Source organism: Chroicocephalus ridibundus, chromosome 8, assembly GCF_963924245.1.
Source record: "Chroicocephalus ridibundus chromosome 8, bChrRid1.1, whole genome shotgun sequence".
In the NCBI taxonomy this organism is placed as follows: Eukaryota; Metazoa; Chordata; class Aves; order Charadriiformes; family Laridae; genus Chroicocephalus; species Chroicocephalus ridibundus.
Window position 1 is genome coordinate 32,572,451 of NC_086291.1, and position 20,441 is coordinate 32,592,891.

The following is a 20,441-nucleotide window of genomic DNA, read 5'->3' on the forward strand; positions in this document are numbered from 1 at the left end:
TTGAAGACTATTTGCTAGTTTTGGGAAATGAAGCTATTAAGAAAATCAGTTTTGTATACTGGCACAAATTAAATGGCATCCGTTACAGTTATTTTACTAAAGCTTAGGGGAAAAAACCCATGAGGAAAGTGAAGTGGGAAGTGCCCAGTTTGCAAATTATTGACTTGTATGCTATTCTTAGTCGCTAGGTACACAGGCATTTAATCTTGTTCTGAAATCAAAAAATCTTGTTAAGAAAAATCATGGCATTTGAAGAGGTGCAGCCAGATGACTGTAGCACAAGAGCATAAAGAGAAAAACAAACAGCAGATGCAAAAGCTCACAGAGGCACTGGAAGGGAAAGTCCAGGCTGCATATAGGGGGAAGCAGGTGCCAACCAAGAGACCTGCAGCACCAAGTTCAAGAGATCCTGCTCCCAGGTGATTACTGGGATGGAGATACCTGGAACTCTTTAATGAGGAACGGACTGAAAGGGGCCTGAGGATGAGAAGAGGAAATTCCTCTCTGCCCAACCAATCAAAACAAAGATACAGAAAGGTGACATAAGATGGATAATTAGTGTAATAAGGCAGTAACAGCTGATTTTTTTGTGATAGAAACTGGAGTAAAACCTCTGAAATTTCATAGTTTGTATTTTAAGAGTCACATGCACATTGAAAAGAAAAAGGCACTCTACACCACCAGATACTGGTAGATAAGTGCAGTAGGAGCCACAGCAAAGGGAAGAACCAGGACTTATATACAAATACCTGTTGAAGACTGCAAGTTAACAATGTAAGCATAAGAACAAAAGGTACTTCCCTTGAAATCCACAAGAGCATGCAAGAGAAGACAGGCAGGAGACAAAAAAGTGAAAACTGTAGCAACTAACTTCACAACAAATGAAGGGGAACATCTTGCCACAACAGGAGGAAGCAGGTGCTGTAAGTTAATTACACTACCTAGGTGTACTGGGTCTGGCTGGGAAGTAAACTATAAGATAATTATTGCTATAAAAAAAAGGAAAAAGCACCATTGTACTCATGGGGAATTAAAGTAGTACAGAGGAATCAGAATGAAGCAAATATTGGCAGAATTTGACATTGTCATCAGTCTGCTATAGGGAAAGACCTTAGAAGAACACAAAACATCTTGATCATTACTTGTGTGGAACAAAAATATTGACTTTTCAAAACCATGGAGTAAATAAAAGATTTAGAACATTGGTAAAGAACTGTAACAGTCAACCCTACCCCAACCCCCCTATTTTTATAAACTTGTGTGAGAAAGTAGAAAAGCCTGAAAAGCAATAGAAAATAAAGGGAACAGAAAATACTGCAGTCAAAAGACCAGGGAACAGGTTTGGTCCTGTGGTGTTTAAGCAGATGGCAAAATCCTACAATGTATCAGTGAAATGGGATTGGATGAAAAACAAACTGGAGGTAAGATGATGTGGGAGCATTTCATTAGACGGCATGTCAAGAAGAGCAGGAAAAAGGCTTAGAACTGCACATTCTGCACAAAGGAATGATCTGAAAAATTAGATATATCTGAGGATTACTAACAGCATTATAAATTAGAGCAGAGTCCAGTTTACTCCAGATTTATGGTAACATACAAAGAAGACACATTCAATTTTATTTATTGTAAATAAATTACAGAGTTACCAGTTTTGAACTGCTTGTTGTGTTGATAAGTATTTTTTCTTGTCATTTATTGTCATCTTTTCTTGTCATTATTTCTTGTCATCTGACCATGTAATTTCATAATCTGTATACACTTTTTTCAGTATCTCTACAGTTACTGAATGATCTGCTTTTCCATAGCCCTGCAAGAAAGAACAAGCGCTTATAAGACATGTACAGAAAGTCCACAGAACCAATGAGTTATCGTCAACACAAATCAGGCAGTTATTCGATACTTGTAGTAGCTCACGTACAAATCTAGGTATACAAATAGAGGTTCTAAAGAGTTATTCTTTCTGTATCAGGTTAAATTTTTCTGTTATCCTTTCCAATTCCCTCACCCTCATCTGTAGAAAATAAATGAGATAAGGTCCGTCAATCTCTAGTAATAGAGGATGCATTTTTCACATCATGATCCCTCCAGTAAAAAGCTTGTATTAAAATGTTCCCAACCCCTCAGCTACCATATCTCTTGAATGTTCTTTTAAACCACAGTGATTACACTGACACACTTGAATGTATGAGCATAAAAACAACCAGCTTGACTCAGCTGAAGGAAAAGGGAATAAGCCACCACACATGCGAACATTTGAGTACTCTTCTAGCCACTAAAGAAATCAGTCTTCATGTTTTATTTATTTGCCATCTTGCCTTAGCTGGTAATGGCATAATTTTAAATATCTGTATTCTTCAGTCACTGCAACTCCAAACTAATGCAAGGTCAGATGACCCATCTGATTTTTGACCCTCATTTATATCACTGATCACAGTGTTCCTCTTTCACTGAAATTTAAGAAAGCTGGGGTAGAAGGCGCCTTTCCATTATTGTCTTACATGACTTAAGTTATCTTCATTTCTTATTTCAGAACTACAAGTTTTTTGCTGTTCAAGAGCCTTTACCGCACAACAGTGCAGTCTTCTGATAAAAACCTTTGATTTACAGGTTACTTTCTTTTTCCACTGATATTTCATGTGAAACATTTAACTCGGAAGGCTGAAAAGAGCTCAACATTGCATTATCAAAACATGTACTCTTATTCATCACTGGCTCTGCCCCAAGAGGAACAGCTTAAGTAAACCAGCATTTAAACTACACGTTAAAATTATCGCTGCATTATAAAATGCAAACTTTTCAAAAATACCAGATAATATAGTTATGTCAGAAACACAACAGGTTTATACTGTCAGTTGTAAAGCAACAGACCTACAGATCACACTTGCACTTTGAAGACCCCATCCGGCTTTGCAAATAAATAGCACAGCATCTTACTTCAAAAGTCAATGACTTTCTCTGGTTTTTGTAAAAAACCAAGATGATGCCATTTTGGAGTCCGACAACAAATCTCCCACTGAAGAGAAGCATTAAACCCATGTAATTGATACACTGACTTCTGATCTGCTACTCAGGTCTTCTGAACCTCCAGGTCTCTGCCTGACAGAAGCCCTCATCGTAATAAAACTCTGCTTTTACCTGGTGCTCATCTGTAAGCATCAAGGTACCAAAAGCAGAGAAACAAGGTATATTCCACGCACATTGCCTTACAAGAGGAGGAGTTGATCACTGTGCCTAACACTAAGTTGGCAGATGAATTAATAATAAAGGCATCAAAATCTAAAATGCAGTTATGATGGGCACAAGACTTATTAGAATAAGCATTATACAGTGCCTCCCCATGCCATATAAATCCTAAAGGGTTCTTTTTTTTTGCCTTATGATTTCAGGTGGCAAGAGTCATCTTGGAAGACAAGTAGTACTAACATTTAAAAATGCTTAACACATTCAAGGCCCAACCTTCACTGCTCATCCAGTTAAGGTAAGCAGATTTGAAATAACCATCACTTTCTATGAAAAATTCAATAACTTGAGAACTTTATTCTTGTCTACACTAGAAACCTAGAATTTTTACTCACAGTATTACTACAGAAGTAGCTACGCTTCATCACAGAGCAACACCAGAAACAGATTACAGCACATTGGCTAAATTCAAGAAATCATTACCACTTACTGAGTCTTCCATAAAGGAATATAACTTACACAGAAACGTAACAGGTGACAAAATGCACTAGCTTCCATACTCTTGGAAGTTACTTTTATTCCCACAAAATGCATTTATGTGAAACTACATCTTCACCTACTAAAAATTCACCACAGCTAAACTGGGTCTATGCTTCTCACCCACCACACATACAGAACATCATGCACAATTTAGCCGGTCAACTACCAAACCAACATTTTTGTTGGCAAATAACAATCCCACAATAGCTGGATCAAGACCCCGGGGCTACATATGGGCTATTTCTGCTCTAGCAGTAAGACTAACAGATTCCGAGTCAAGAAATGCTAACATCCAGTTTTAGTCTTGATTATGACTTAATGCTGATATTACTCAGCATTAAGTTATTATTTTTGCTTTGGTCTCCTGCCCTTAAAAACAGTGTTTTTCTGATCTATCTCACAAGTGAGCCAGGCAAGTTTTCCAGTTAATGTTTACACTAAGATTCAAATTGCTGAAAGCTGCCATGCTACAAAACAAAAATCCCAGAACACTGGAGGCAAAATGATTTGAAGGAATACATGAGATGCACTTACTGTAGAGAGCCCAAATACCCTAATTTTCTTGTCTTTGCTATTATGGTCGATTTTCCCTCCTCCAAGGCACTTGCATTCATATCCCAGCTTTTCCATCTCAGGATTTACTTTTTCAAATATGTGATCTGCACAAGAAGAATGGTTAGGGCCATTAAAATAGGCACGAGGCATCAAATACTCTAGAACTCTTCTTTTTCAGCTATTTTCCACTCATTTTCCTCTGGTTCCCTTCTTTCACCTGCAAGAGGGGGACGTTTCTCTTGACTGACATAAGAAAGCTGTAATTAAGGTTCTCTGTTTCAGTCTTTTTACTCAGTTAATACATCTTGTTCTCCTAAATGGGCTTTATCAGGTTTGCAAATGGCACCTTGACAGAGATATTGACCCCCACTTTTCACGTTCACGCGAGGCACCTATAAGGGGGAAAGAAGGGGCTTGCCCGCTGACACCAGCCACCGCAGGCCGGCGGCGCCCCCACGCCTCAGCTTCGCTTGGGATCCGGCGGCCATGTCCCGCACCTGAGGGACGCTGCCGGGGGGGAGGCCCCGCTGCCGGTCACTGCCCCCCCTCACCCTCACCGCCTGTCACCCACTGTGGAACTCGGCCGCCTTGGTGCCGCGGACGATGTCCCGCTGCTCCTCGCCGCCCGGGCGCTGCAGGCGCACCAGGATGTACTTGAACGTGCCCTCGGGGTCGATCTCCACCTCCCGTACCGCCGCCATGGCGGCGCCGCCGGCTTCTGAGGGGACGGCGCCGCGCGCGGGCGGAGCCACCACCCTCGGCGGCGGGAGGAGCAGCCGCCGCCCGGCCGTTGGTGGTGAGGCGGGAGGAGGCGGCGCGGGCGGATTCTCCTCACAGGCTGTGAGGGGACGGCTCGGTGAGACCGTGGGGGACTCGTGCAGGTTGCCCGTTGAGGCCTTCAGCGTGTCCGTGCGCCCCTTCCCTGGCCGCCATGACGCCTCCCCCCCGGCTGCCAGAGCTGGGGCCTTGCGGCGGGCACCCGCCATCGCCGGTCTGTGGCGGGGCAAGGCAGTTATACCAGGGGAGTGAGGGCCGTGGAGAGGCAGATAGCTCGACTCCTCAGCATTCTATAGGTTGCATTTTATAGATACTAAATAAGAAATACAGATTTGCCTCCTGTTCCCCTTATTTTATGGGTTCCACTTGAGTTTGGCAAGCTCCAAACAGATTCATCACAAAGTCACAGATGCCTAGGATGAATGGGATACACCAGTTCACTGAAGACTGGATCTAGGATACTTACTAGAGGAAAAAGAGTTGCTTCTTTGCCACATTGAAGTAAGAGCACGGATGTGCTCTCTCCAAGAAGAGGTAATAGGCACATTTTAAAGACCAGAAGTTTTTTTTAAAAAGGTTTCAGAATGTTTCCACAAATGAGTTTCAACATAGCCACATCTTTTAGGTGCTAACATGTAGGCTACTTTCAGCTGACCTATTAATGTATGCAAATACTAGAACATTCTTGACATGAATTTCTCCAACTCTAATGTAAAAGCTGCCTAAATACAGGCATTATTCTATATAAACTAAGATTAAATGCAGGAAAAACATTAGAAGAGCATATCATCTAAATACAGCAGAGGTGCTTAAGATATATATAATTTCTTTATTAGAATTCAGTTTGTGACTTATTACTTCATTATTAAACTTATTTACTAAGCTTCTTTATTATCCATCCTATATCTTATAAAAAATTCTAATATTTTATCATTTTAGATATTATTGTTTATTACCTTTTTGAGCACCGAGTAGCACCATCACTGTGAGGAAAACAACCAGAGCCCCAGTAACATAAGCCAAATCCTCATTATCTGTATTTTAGGAGAAGAGATGAGAAGGGCTTTAAGTACAAACCAAGCCCACCATCTCAGCTGTTCTGGATTTGCCAGGGTAGGCAGGGAAAGTGATAAAATCTGTGTCTTAGTGCAGTGCCCTTTCAGGTCATAAGGCTGAGAGAATTTTGTGGAGCTGAGGTGGTTGCTTTGTTTCATTCAGTAGTAAAGACCTGTAGGATTGTTGTAGTGTTAGTTCTTTAAGCTTCTTTCAAGCAGTCTAGAAGGTCTGGTTTTGTTTTGGTAACTTTTGTGTATACGGCTTATTCTTTGATTGTTTTGTCTGCTAATTTAGCCAAATGCTGATACTCTTACGTATATTTTCTTGAAGCTTTAGGATTAAGAAGGCTTCACGGAGCTTGCTTGTTTGAATGAACCTTGCCTTATCATTTTAAACTGGAATAGGATACTTCATTCCCTTAAGCATAGATGCCTGTTGCGTGCTTATGGCCATGGAAAACTTTATTGCCCTATTTCAGTTATGATGCATGGAAGGAACTAGCAACAAACAATGGTAGCACTGATGAGCAAGAGCAAGGATGGCAGAGGAAATACTTTTGGAATACCTCGGTTAGAAGCTAAACTTTAAAGGAATTTGTCCTCAACAAGGAGAGCAGGCATCTGGCTTGACCTGACACAAGTTTGAGCAAATAAGTTTGTAACTTAGTAATAGGCAAAGCAGAACTTTGTCCCATTCTGCTTAAGGCTTTTGTCTTCCCGAGCACCCACCTTATCCAAAAGTATTTTCATAGGTCATGTTGAGGTATATAGAAGGTTCGCGTTGGCTTCTAGGCTGAAGACAGAAATCCCCTGCTGTTGGCAGTAATTGTTAGTGTGTCACTTTGTGGGCCTCAGGGGTCCAAAGAGGATGGCAAGGGGCAACAGGGGTTTCAAAACAGAGCCAGCCTGCCTGCAATAAAACTGCATGGAGGGACTTTCCTTTTGTAATGGGATTACTCATATCTGACTGTAGCAGTGAGTTTGGCATTATTTTCTGAAAAATATGGTTTTTTTATTTATTTATTTGGCCAAGTGACATCTTGTCTCTTCACAGTAATATCCTAAAAACATTATTCTGAGGAAAAGTATTATAAATATCTCAAATGTGGAAACAATGAACCAATGTGGTGGTAATTAAGACAGGACAGTAGATATTTTTCTTGAGTAGTTGTAGCCAGACTATAGGGGTAAGTGTTGTGAGTATTTTTTCGTCTTCTATGTTACATACGGGTCTTGTTTGCTGTTACGGTTTGCAGGCTTTGGACTGGACCCAAATGACTATAAAGTTGCCCTGCTGTTGTTTATGCACTTCTTATCATCAGATTGTTTTAATCTACATGGCCTTGTAAAATTCACCTGTCCTTACATTAGATTGGGATGTGCCAATATTGCAGTGTATGTTGCAGTGGATTAAACTGTTGGTGTATCAGCATTTGTTTGTCGATGTGACAGAATGTGTGGTTAGGCTGTTGTTAGGCTGAATCTGGGAAACCTCAACCAAGTTACTGGTTGACCTAGTGCATCTGAACTTGGTCAAACTTCTCCATGTATTCCAGCAATTGGAGAGATTAAAAAGAAGCAACAAAAACATTTGACATGATGTGATAGCTAGGTGTAACTATTGTAGCTATCCCAGTTGATTTTCATAGAGGTATGAGATTTCTTGGTATCTGTCATATTTTTATCTTCTAAAAGTACTTTCTGAGTGTCTTGAGAGGGATAAAGCAGATAATAGCCTTGTGTTCTCTGTTGCATCCCTTCTGAGAGGGTCCTGTGACTATGCTTTTCTTGTTTAAAAACCCTTCAAAGTGTTAATAAGTGTCAACTCAAATTGCGATCACGACAGAGATATCAGTGTTACTATATTCCTACAGGTTTGATGTAAATAGGTGGAGAACAGAGACACTGTGACTGTTCTTGCTGAGGGAATGGATTCCTGTGGTATCAAGTGAAATATTCTCCCTGAGGAGAAGGACTTGGGGGTGCTGGTGGATGAGAAGCTCAACATGAGCAGGCAATGCACACTTGCAGCCCAGAAAGCCAACCGCATCCTGGGCTGCATCAAAAGAAGCGTGGCCAGCAGGTCAAGGGAGGTGATTCTGCCCCTCTGCTCTGCTGAGAACCCACTGGAGTACTGTGTCCAGCTCTGGAGCCCTCAGCACAAGAAGGACATGGACCTGTTGGAGCAGGTCCAGCAGAGGTCCATGAAAATGATCCGAGGGCTGGAGCACCTCTGCTATGAGGACAGGCTGAGAGAGTTGGGATTTTTCAGCCTGGAGAAGAGAAGGCTCCAAGGAGACTTTACAGCAGCCTTCCAGTACCTAAAGGGGGCTACAGGAGAGATGGGGAGGGACTCTGGATCAGGGAGTGTAATGATAGGACATGGCGTAATGGCCTCAAACTGAAAGAGGGTAGATTTAGATTGGATATTAGGAAGAAATTCTTTACTGTGAGGGTGGTGGGGCACTGGAACAGGTTGCCCAGGGAGGCTGTGGATGCTCCATCCCTGGAGGTGTTCGAGGCCAGGCTGGATGGGGCTTTGAGCAGCCTGGTCTGGTGGGAGGTGTCCCTGCCCAGGGCAGGGGGGTTGGAACTAGATGACCTTTAAGGTCCCTTCCAACCCGAACCATTCAGTGATGTGCGTGATGGAAACTGCTGATACAGCAGATACATTCTTCTTGTCACACTTAACTGCATTTCTGCTGGGCTCTGTGTGGTGGCATGAAGGCTGTGATATGTGTGTCTTGCTATAGTAAATTTCTAGAAATATTTTTCTTCCTATGTGCCCCCACCCTCCAAGAAAGTTCAGGAAGTGAGTATGGATACTGAGCATTCTTTTTGAATCTTTTTCCCAAAGTTTCATATTTTTTTGCCTACTCAGGTGGACAAACGGTCTTCAAATAATCTTGGAGGAGGTTTACACTTGTGAGTGCAGTGCCCTTAAAAGTTAGCTCTGGAGTGTTTACTAGATGTAAGCAGTAGTTTGACACATCAAAATACTGCTACTTTATCTTAAGCCTTTATATCCTCTAGCCTTATACCACTCAGTAGCTCGAACTACAATTCAGATTAGGGTTTTCTTCTGAAAAAACTGGAAACTCTGACTTTATGTACATGGATTGTTACATGAATATGCTAGTTTTTCAACAAATACGGATTCTGAATATAGTTTAAGGAATCCAGTTATGTGCCAGTATCAAACCTAACAGCAGAAGAATGTGCTAAAGGCATGCCAAAAAAATGTAAAAATATTCAAATCAGTAGCTTAAATGTGTTATGAGCAAAGCACAGGTGGGTAATATAAATGCAGCTGCATTTTATTTCTATCAGTCCAGCTAGAGCAAGCATAGAATATCTGCAATAAAACAGATACAGTACTGTCGTTACATCAAGTGGTAGGTCTGTATGAGTTCCTGAAGCATAGGAGGCATAGTGCAAGGCAGGTGTTGTCTTATTAAGGATTTCCAGAGCAGTTCTGCCTGGATATCCATTTCTTACATTTGACCTCTTTCCCTTCTCTTCTTGCTGGGAGTATACCTGAGGCTATTGTAGGACTTACATCTGCAAACTGGATTCATAAAATCTTTGCCATAAAAGCAGAAAGGTTGAGTGTCTTACTAGCCTTCTCTTTAAATATCGTTGAAAAAGCTGTAATGTACGAAGCAAGGCAAATCACTGGAGGTTCTCAAGATGTGTTTGGACAGGGTGCTAGATCTTCTCATTTAGGCTCCCTTTCCCATGGAAGGTTCGACCAGTGATCTTTTGAGGTATCTTCCAACATGGGCTATTCTATGAAATTCAAGTGCTAAGGTTACTGAAAGAGCAGTGAAAAACAGTTTTGTTTGTTTCTTTAACTTCAGGTGTGTGTGCTTATGAACGTGTAAACGTTTTCAGGCATGCAAAGATTAAATCCTTACAAAACGAGAACCCTGGCAGTTAGAAGGCTCATAGCTTCTCCCTCCATTTCTCCAGATCACTTCTGTAGAGTCAGTAACAGTATTTTTCAATCAGACTTGAGTCATGAACCTACTTTTAAAATTCAGGCAAAGCACTACGTACAGCATTTCAACTCCTCTCCTGGGCTGAGTGGGAGGAGTTCAGATGAGACTAAATTACATTTTGACTCACACTGCAACATTCAGATAGGTTGAGTAGCTGAAGTGACTCCTTTCCCTTGCATTATGTTCTGTGTTTTACAGCCTTCAGCTAAAGTCACTAAGTGGCATAGTCTAGTGTGCAGTAACTGATGGTTACAAATGATAACACCCTGGCTTCCCTTTCTGAGTAGCTTGCTAACAGAAAGGATCCCTGAAAAAGCCAGGGTTGAAAGCCCAAATGGGCTAACCCTCGAGTATGATGTCTTATGAGGTTTTCCAATCTTTTCTAAAAGCTAATTTGTCCTCGAGTGGAATTTTTGAGAACTTGTTATTGACAACTGTCACTTGTTTTGTCAATTTGGATTGAAATGAGGGATGGGGAAGAGAAGGTGAGGTTGTACTGCAGCTGTATGTGGAAATATCAAAGCCAGTTGTAACCGAACAAGTTCAGGTAGCAGAAGCTATCTGCCTGCAGAAACACAGAGTTCAGATCTGACTGGCTTACTGTGCCAAAACCCAGGATCAATTTACTGTGCAGATCTCAAACCTGCTATTTCTAGCTGGCTTTCAGTGCCCAGACTATATTAGTTAACTTGCATGACAACTTAAAGGGAAAAAACTGGGTTGTGGTTAAAGATCAAATGTAACATTTCATTTGAGAATAAGCAAAAAAACCTGCAAGCCAGGAATATTTTAATGTCAAAACATCCCCATATTTATTTTGCAATTTAGCCTCTGAACAGCAAGTGACTAGAAAAGGAATATTAATATTATGCAAATGTGTTAAATATACATTGTGCTGCAGTGAAGCTCACCATGGGATTCTCTCAAGCCATTATGCCAATCCAGGTTACCAGAGTCAGGAAAGGGAAACAATCAGTTTGAATTCCAGCTTTATAAATTTTTCCTTTTATTGAGCTCTTTGACAGGAGGGCACAAGGTGTAAGGATATGTTTGGCCCATTGTTGTATTACAGGAAAATATTAAGAGAATAATTTTGAAGTAGGTAGTTTCCATCGTGTGTAACTCTCACACAAGAGAGAAAAGAAAATGAGGATTAACTTTCAGCTGTACTTGCAATTTTTTTATCCCAAAGTGAGAGTACGCCCTTGAGTTGAGCAGAAGAATGCCTAATACACTGATGCAAATGAAATACTCATGTGAATTATGACTATCGTGGACATCAAAGATTACAGGTCTGCTCTGCTGCTTGGCCTACTCATTTAATAGTCTTTGAATGAAGATTTTCCTTCAACAACTGTTGGTTAGCAGCTCCTCAGATTAGCAATGAAGACAGAACAAATGCAGGATAATAACATTATCTGTCTTGGTATTTGCATCTTTTGGATCTGTGTGTGTATAATCAGTTCAGAAGCCACAGTCTTGGTTTGTGCACTGAAGCTTAAGAATCCAAGCCATCTTTCAGCATGCAGGAGTGTAAAGGACCTCTGCTGGGTCCTTTATACCTTGATTTCATGAATAATGCTCTCATATGATCCCTTTCAGAAACTGAACAAGACCTGCACGAAAAACAAGTTTTTTTTGTTCTGCTACTCATAGAAGGCTGTTTTATAACCCCATTGCTCTGCTGGCTAAAAACTTCCTCCTAATTTCCATTCTACGTTTACTCACAGATGGTTTGTATCCATTTGGGGTTTTATATCAACTTTATCATTTTACATACAGAAAACTTCTGATCACCTTCTTTACTTCTCTGGTACAAAGAGTCCATCGCATCCTTTCTGAGCCTTCCTACCTACTTCTTCTTCCCCAGACTTAAACACAAATTTCTAATAGGCATCTGGGAAGGTTTTTCTTTAGAGGGGACTTCATGTAATATTTCTTCTGTTTGGACAGTCTAGAGGTTCCTACTAGGAAGACGCATCATTCTCCTGGCTCTTCTTCTTAATGGCCATAAATATCACCCACCTGTCATAGGATTGCTGGTCTAACCCACTTTGAAGTACTGAACACATGCTTTCCACCCTAGAATTCCCTTGGTCAATGAAACCAATCTGCTGGGTTTGTTTTTCAGGGCTCTGCTGTCCTTTGGTTGTCTGTCCATGCCTTACAGCATATGCTGGGGGCACGATGAAAGCATCACATGCAGGTGATGATTCCAGAGTCCCAGCTGTTACTTTGTGGTCTGTAGAGATGAACAGTGTGAAAGAGTTGTTTAATTGATCAGAGTTCACTTCTGTGGGATCTGTAACATCCTGACTATAAGGGCCTTCCAGCTGCAGCCATTTTTCTTCAAGATGCATTTGTATTTATGGAACGGAGATATGAGGAAACCGTACGCCCCTCCTTAGTCACAGCGTTGGGAGTGCAGTTCCCTAGGTAAAAATCAGAATGAAGAAGAAAAGACGGATGGGAAAAGTAATTATATGAAGTCTTACTTGCAGAATTCTGGATATAAATTGAAGGAAAAAAAGTAGATTCTTTCTATTTCTCGTAGTGACCTACTAATATTCTTGTCTGTGGACTGGTTTAGCTACAGCAATAATTCTGCTCTGAGAGAAGGGACATCACATGCAGAGCAAAAGAATGAAAAGCTGCTTTCCCAAATGCTGGCATTCAGAGAGTGCCATGCTCAAGGAGCAGTGTTTGGTATACATAGGAATGTATTCTTGTTACTCCATGTTACTAAATTACATACTCTAGTAAGTGAGGGAAATGCCTTTAAAAGGGCATCTACACTGTTTATTTCAGGGGAAGAAAATTGAATCCTGCCTTAGGGGATAGAAGCAAACCATAGAATTGGTGGTTTAACTCTTATTGTTTATGTAGTAGCTAATGGCATAACCTGAATAAAAGATGAAAAATTACAATACCATCAGTTTTGTTCTGAATTCTTTTCTCATTGCTTTAAGCATGTAAGCAAATATATTTGCTTTCGTTGTTAACAGCGAATGGATCTCCTTTGACTTAACCTTTAGATAAACCTTTGTCTGTCTTTGACTCTAGAGGGTATAGACAAACTGCACTCCTAATTTACTTCAGGTAGGCATAAGTCTGGATCTTTCATTTTGTTTTGACAGTAGGGTAGCTTCTGTTTTGTGTTTTATATACCCAGTCTAACATTTGTTGCTTAGAAAAAGTACAAGTAATCTGAACTGTTAACTGCTTGAAATAAGAATGATGCGTGCAAGCCCAGTATTATTTTATAGATGATAAATGACAATGCCTTCACTTCCTGCTGATCCAATACCTATTATGAAAGTAATCTTTGCTGATTGTGACTCCTGTGGTGTAAATAAACAGACTCTGCTACTGATTGCAGTCATGTGTGGCTACAGAAGATGAGTAAATGCCTACTGATAAATGAGAGGGAAAACCCCAACTAATATGCACCAGGAAGGATAAATATAGAATCATAGAATCAATTGCTTAGGTTGGAAAAGACCCTTCAGATAATTGAGTCCAACCGTTACCCTCATACTACCAAGTTCACCACTAAACCATGTCCCTAAGTGCCATGTCTACATGTCTTTTAAATACCTCCAAGCATGGTGACTCAACCGCTTCCCTGGGCAGCCTGTTCCCTGCAACTCACCCTTCCAGTGAAGAGTTATCAAGGGGGTGGAGGGCACATGCTTTGCATTTGAGAAAAATGACTTTGTGGATTGCTTTTTAGGCTCAAATATGAAAGCGCAATAATTTCAGGGTAGGTGACAGACTCACCCTTCCTGAGGAGTCGAGAAATCTAGAAGTGGCAGAAGAGGAAAATCTTCACTGGAAAGTTAAAGTATTGTTCTCAGGCCCAGGAAATAAGGAAAGTCTTAATGATTTTGACACCAGTTAACTGGAACTTTAAAAAGCTTAGTGATGCTGATTTTTGTCTGGAAAATGGTAACATTGAGCCATATAACACCATTGCTTTCAATGTTAGTGATGAATTTCTTTGTTCTTGAAAAAACTACTATATGTATCAACTAAAGTACCCGCCACTAATGATTTTATGTTAAACACAACTGTACTAAAAAGCAATTACTTGTCCAGCTGATAGAAATAAACTTCTTGGAAGTTCATGGACTTTATGGTTGTGGCAAACTTGTGGTGGAGTGGCTAGAATGCTTCTGAAAGAGTACTTAATTCAAGAACTTCTGTTCTCTCATGGTCTACTGACTGAGAAAAGTGATGAGTAGCATGAATGATAATGTGTTTGCCAGCTGTTCGTGGGTCAGGTTTAACTTCTCAGTGCTGTGCAGTTGTTCCTTGTACTTTGGTCTTCTGCTTTGAAGATTTCAGATACCAAGTGGTAAGATCTCATTCTATAGAATGCCAGTAGGTTTGGTGATGGACCTTTCTGCTTCTTGGTTTTATAAATGTTATCAGACAGTGATGACAGTCTCTGAGGCTTGGCTTTAAATACAGAGGTCAGTATCACCAAAGCACCTTTTAGATACATGATCCAAAATTTCTAGATTCTTCAAAAATGTGGTGCTCTAGTTTATGATCTTGTGCAGATAGCACTTGGAGAGCTCATTTATGGCTTGTTTCCTAGTAAAAAAATAAAGGACAAAAAAAAGTACTGGCCTTCTCTAAAGCTTGCTTAGCAGACATTTCTTGCTAGAGCAGTACAGCTTCTGGGGTGGGCAGTTTGGACTGAAAACTTATGGAGAAATGTGAGAAATTACAATATTGAAGTTATAAGGTGCTGTATTTAATGATTAAAAATTTGTTGTTGAACTTTGCTTTAGCTGTGTACTCAAACACATTAAATATTGTGTCCATTGATGTATAAAAATTATTTACCTGAAACTGACTTAAGCACTGAATATAACAGACCTGAAGCTTGGAGTTCATAAACTATGTGAGGTGTATTAGTAAGGAAGTGAAGCTACTGCCCTTTTTGTAGTCTATCCCTCATAATACTGCAAATGGAGAATGGAAGGTCGTGTCAGCACTCCATTGCTACTGTTAGTTCACATGCTACCCAATAAGTCAAAACAATATTTTCTGGGAACAGAGCTAGGCAGAAGCTAAGCAAAGAATCTGCAAAACAAAACATTTCTTGTGATGACCACTTTCACAGAACCAACCACCTACTTAATCTCCTAATCCTGAAACTTCCTCTCACTCCTCTCATTTGCCAAAAGCTGTAACTGTTCTCTTCCTTGGAGCCGGCAACCCCATCAGTGGCACATCTGGGACATCTCACCTGCTGAGAGTAAGGGTCTATGGAACAGACCTGGACAGTAAAATGAACAGTGCTGGGTCTATGCATGGGTTATGTAGTTCTTCTTTCTTACATGTGTGTGAAGGGTGGCGAGGCTTCAAGAGATTCTCTGCCATAATTTCCAACAGTGGAATTAGAAATAATCAAGCTCTGCAATAGTAGAATTAAAAATAATCAAGTTCCATCTGCAACTGCAGACAGCCAAGTATGCACAATGCTAAGACCAGCCACGCTTTTTTCTTAACTCAAGGTGCGAGTTGTTTCCTCTGCTCCTTTGTTCTGTTTTGTGTTTCAATGCACTGAATCACACCTTGCCAGTGCAAGTGGTCCCGGGCCTCAGGTTAGATTCTTGAATGTGTATTTTTGCCTCTTTGGAGGAAATTGAGCAGTTGAGTCACATCAGCGAGTTCCCGAAATGAGAAGCGGAGATAAGATTTTCTGGCTCCTGAGGTTTCAATCCAGACAGAGTGGAGACTGACTTGGGCAGCCTGAGAAATTCCGGCTTCTGTATTGCCTGTCTTATACTTAATGAGACACAGAGGCCTAGGGATGAGTACGTTTTATGGAAATTATCTTTTCTTCCCATCTAGACCTTGGGGAAAACTTGTGCCTTAGACCTTTTGTCTCTGAATTTCTAAAGAATTAGTGTTTCAAGCTCTTCTCCAAACAGGAAACACCTTCACTACTGGCACCAGAACTCCTTTTCCCCTCAAGGCTGGCTAAAGCTCTTACTCTTCCTTTTCTACTGAGTGTTACTGTGGGTGAAGATGGGTTTTTTTCCATGACTTCAAAATTTCAAGTAGTTCTACAGCTCTTTGCTGTGGGATAAATGTCTGCTATACAAACTATTTTGATATAAATACTTACAAAGTGTTTTAATTTAGGAATGACAAATATAGCTCCTAGAAGAGAGGTGGAACTGGATTATTCAAAGGTACTTAATAATGTATTTTTGTCTGTTGACATAAACACATCATTAAAATATTTAAAAAAGAAGACTTAGAAATACGTAAATGGAGGTATAATCTTATAATGTAGGTAAAGAACCATTCTTTAAAACAGACATGGAAAATTAATCTCTGTCTCTTTCTATGTGTCCATAGGTACACATATATATTCTGCTTACCTGAGATCTCACCATATTCTGTATTTGTATTATTTTTGTGATTTCATCAAGTTCAACAGAGAACTTTAGACAATCTAAAATAATTTCCTACTGCATCCCATTTTCATAAGCTATTGATAAAGGTATTGACAAATGTTTCTCAAATCAAGACTTAAAAATCTCCAACAGAAGGCTGGACTCTACAAAACTCCTGTTCTCACATTTCATTGCCTCCTTATTTAGAAAAAATTCCTTTAAAACTTTTTTGCTACAGATCAATCCAACCACTACTTGTTATGCCCCAAGTGAACATAAAGAACTGTTGATCTACATGCCTCATAGGTACTCTAAAATACCTTTTAGGTTTTAGTAGATTGTATAGATTTCTTTCCTCTATCATCCATTTCTACATAAAACAGTTAAATGCTTTGGGTGTTTGCACATGAGCCACATTTTCTGAGCATGTGTTACTTGAACTGTGATCTGTGGAAAGCAGATAGTTGGGAAGATTAGATCACTTAAAAGTCAGACAAGCATTCATGTATGTTTTCAGGGAAGCAAACAAAATGTGGGTGTTCATAAGAAAATTAGTAAATCTTAGAATCTTTTTGGTTTTGTTATAAAAACAGTGCAGGGTGTCATGATTGTATAAGATGGTCCTAGTTTCTTTTCAAAAAGAGAATAAAACTTTGATCTCATTCTAAATAATGTATTGACTGTGGTGCTCAGGATTTGATTATATTTTGTCTGCCTGTATCTTTCCAAAACTGTGGTACTTAAGATTAGGTGCAGTACACCAGAGGAGATTTGTCAATGGCAGATTGGATGGAATAATTGCAAATTTTGTCTCAAATAATTTTCGTTTTCCTATTCCTACATAGAAGAACAGCATTTCCTATTTTTAAAAATGACAACAAATCATTAACCCATATTGAATTTGTCATCTGCTATAACTCCTAGTTCCTTTTCTACAATTCTCCTGCCCAGCCAGCAGTTTCCCATTTTGTTTCTATGTTTTTGGGGGTTTGTTTTCTTTTGTTGTTTGTTTGTGTTGGTGTTTGGTTTTTTTGGATTTTTTAGATTAAGACTGTTGTGTCTGTTTCTATTGATTTGTCCTCATTTCTTCTGGATCACATCTCTAATTTATCTGAATCTTCAAGTCCTACATTTGTCCTTTGGAACTCTTGCAATTCATCAGAGCCTGGTGTCATCTGCAAATTTTCTAAGCGTTTTAGATGATAATTTGCCACCCAGCTTAAATTAGCTGAAGTTAATTCAGGATAAGCCCTTGCAGGGCGCATTTCTATAGTCCTCAGACTGAGAGTGATCTTTGAAAAACTGCCCTTTGAGTAGTGGTTACATCTTTTGCATCTTCATTTTATGGCAATTTTGACTAAGTACTATTTCACTTGTTTGCTTATAAGAGTGTCTCATGGGACAGTATTAAAAGTCTTAATCATAGCAAACTGTAGCATGCTATTGTTTCTTTGTTACTCACTCAGCCTTGAAGTACAAACTAGATTGATCTGCCAAGAAAAAAAATCAATCATATCAATGTCAGCTGTTCTTGACAGCATAGTAACCTTCTGATGATTTTTCAATTGTTTTCTTTAAAAAATTTTCAGTATGGTTCTGGTATCTTTTGTAGGTGATTACGTGGAAGGCCTGGCTTCTAATTACCTTGATCTTCCTTTCCGAGATAGAGAGGGGCAATATTTGCTTTTCGTCAGCGCTCTGACACCTTTCCCCGTACTCTCAAAGGTAATTACTGAGGGTTTGGATCCTTAAACAGTAACTTGATTGGCTGTAACTAATCTAAATAGTCTTCACTCCGCTCTCTCCATACTCTGACTTGTTTTCTTTTCCCAATGTGTAACACTATTACAGTGAGTATTTGTTAACTCTTCTTTGTATGGAAAGAAATGGCAATTTGACATGTTCTCTGTCAATTGCTGTCCTTTAAATAGCAGACCTCAGTGGTTTTTGTTATTCTTACTACTAATGTGTTTATATACTCTTTTCTTACCTTTTATGTCTCATAGTGTCCTACCAAGTAAACCTTCCAACTTAGTTGGAAACTTAGTTGCTGGTAGATAATCCTTGGTAGGCTCCTCTGTTTCTAAGGGAACAGAGATGATCTGGAGGGGTATTCCCATTCATTGTGGGGGGGAGGGGGGGGGGAAGTCTTTCACTTGTGGAAAGGAAGGTGTGGAGTGTATGGGAATAAGAAGTGTTCAGCATTTCTAAAAATGTGATTTAATTTAGGTTTAGAGTATCCCATTTTTCTGGCAGAGAGGAATTGGGTTCATTTTAAGGAACTATATCTGTGTTTGTGTAGCACAAGAGGAGAGTGGGCAACTACACCCAGCTCAGTACAGCACAAGAAAACAGGCTCTTGTATTCTCAAATCAATTGCCAAACGAATTAAAAAAGCACAAATGTGAAATAACAATGAGAAGAGAATAAATCAGTAACATGGAAACCAGCTAAGAGGCCGGCTGGATGGTATTTCTCGTTTGAATATCTGCAGATCAACCTAAGTAACTGTATCAGAGGTATTTTTACTGAAACACCTATGTAACTTAGGATCCAGTATGAGCTTTAGCTCACAGGAATCCCAGTCTTCCTGAACAACAGGATTGAAGTTTTTAAGTGCCTTTGACTTTTAATAAAGAGATCTTAACTTCTGAGTTGGGTGCTTTTGAAAATGCTTTTCAGGCTTTCTTTTTTTATAAAAATTTTGCATTTGTATTTATCTTCCATTACATTTAAAGAAGATAAAAATATATTCTGTGGATAGCAGAATTCCCTGGGAAAAACCAAAGAGAGCCCCATGTCAGTGATACATAAGGGAATACTGCCAACAAAAAGAGGCAGTCTTTTTTTAGGCTGGAGTTTTTACAGGCATATTGCTGTTAGGCTTTGGTGTTCTGTTTTTTTCTGTGTGGTTTTTTTATCTGCTGCAGACAAGAGGTCTCATACAGCCCCTGTGAAGGAAGACTATTGTGAACTGTGACATGCTGTCTTCCTTCCTCCGGAGATTCCACTGGCAAAGTGATTCTGATAGTTTTCCCCACTCAACTTCGGAGCTTTGGCCACGATGAGGATGAACACTTACCAGTAGGAAGCTCATAAAATGACTTGAAAAAGTGAATCTCCAGGAAAAGGTGTCAGATTTTCTGCCTCCTGGCTCCAGGAAGGATATAAACTGTTCCCGCGTCTACAATTCTAACAGCTGAGCAAGGTTTTAGGGAAAAAAAAAAGACTGCCCTATCAAAACTCACTAGTTTGTATTAGGAGAACATTTACAGGACCCCTGTGAATTTAGGCTATGCTGCATGAAGTACTCTACAGGTGCATTGAAAATACCAGCCTCTGTTAGGAGGGTTTACAATCTGAAGAACACAGAGAAAAGTTGGCAGACAGGAAATGTTTTCACTCCCAATGTACAGATGAACAGCTGAAGCTAAAGAAATAGCAGTCCTGATCCAATGCTCCCTGTAAGTCTCTGGACATCTGGTTGTTCTGAGCGAGGCTGGCCCAGGCCTGGGCTTGCAGAATGAGTCTGTGACATAGCCAAGAGTTAACCTCAACTTTCCGGAGTTTCTTGGTGGTTTGTATGTGTTTCTAACTTTGCTGGTTCGCACCTGCTAGAAAGTGTTCGTCTCCCTACAAATATTCAGTATGTTGTTTTTAATCCTCACTCCATTCAGTAACTGACTCGGACATGCTTTCTAGGACTATTGCAATTTCTAGTAAACTCATATTTTGATAGTAACTGAGGCTGTTTTAGAATATGCTCTTTATCCTCTTGTCTGTGATGGATTTCTTTGATGGGCAGATCTATTAAGGTATGGCTACTTGAAAATATTTTTTGTGGAAAAAATTGTTAATTGATACCAGCTAAGATTTTAGCTTTGTATCCAGGAGCTACCAATCTTTATTCTGTA

At 39.9% G+C, this 20,441-nt stretch overlaps 1 protein-coding gene across 1 annotated transcript; it reads right to left on the reverse strand.

The window, feature by feature from the left end:
- Positions 1 to 1,566: 1,566 nt before the first annotated feature.
- On the reverse strand, positions 1,567 to 5,010 carry LOC134520046 (14 kDa phosphohistidine phosphatase-like). The gene is made up of 3 exons (XM_063344958.1): positions 4,847 to 5,010; positions 4,255 to 4,379; positions 1,567 to 1,807 (listed from the first exon to the last, which is right to left on the reverse strand). Exons 1-3 carry the CDS (start codon positions 4,974 to 4,976, stop codon positions 1,715 to 1,717), a joined length of 348 nt encoding a protein of 115 aa, XP_063201028.1. The 5' UTR covers positions 4,977 to 5,010; the 3' UTR covers positions 1,567 to 1,714.
- Between the last annotated feature and the right edge of the window lie 15,431 nt (positions 5,011 to 20,441).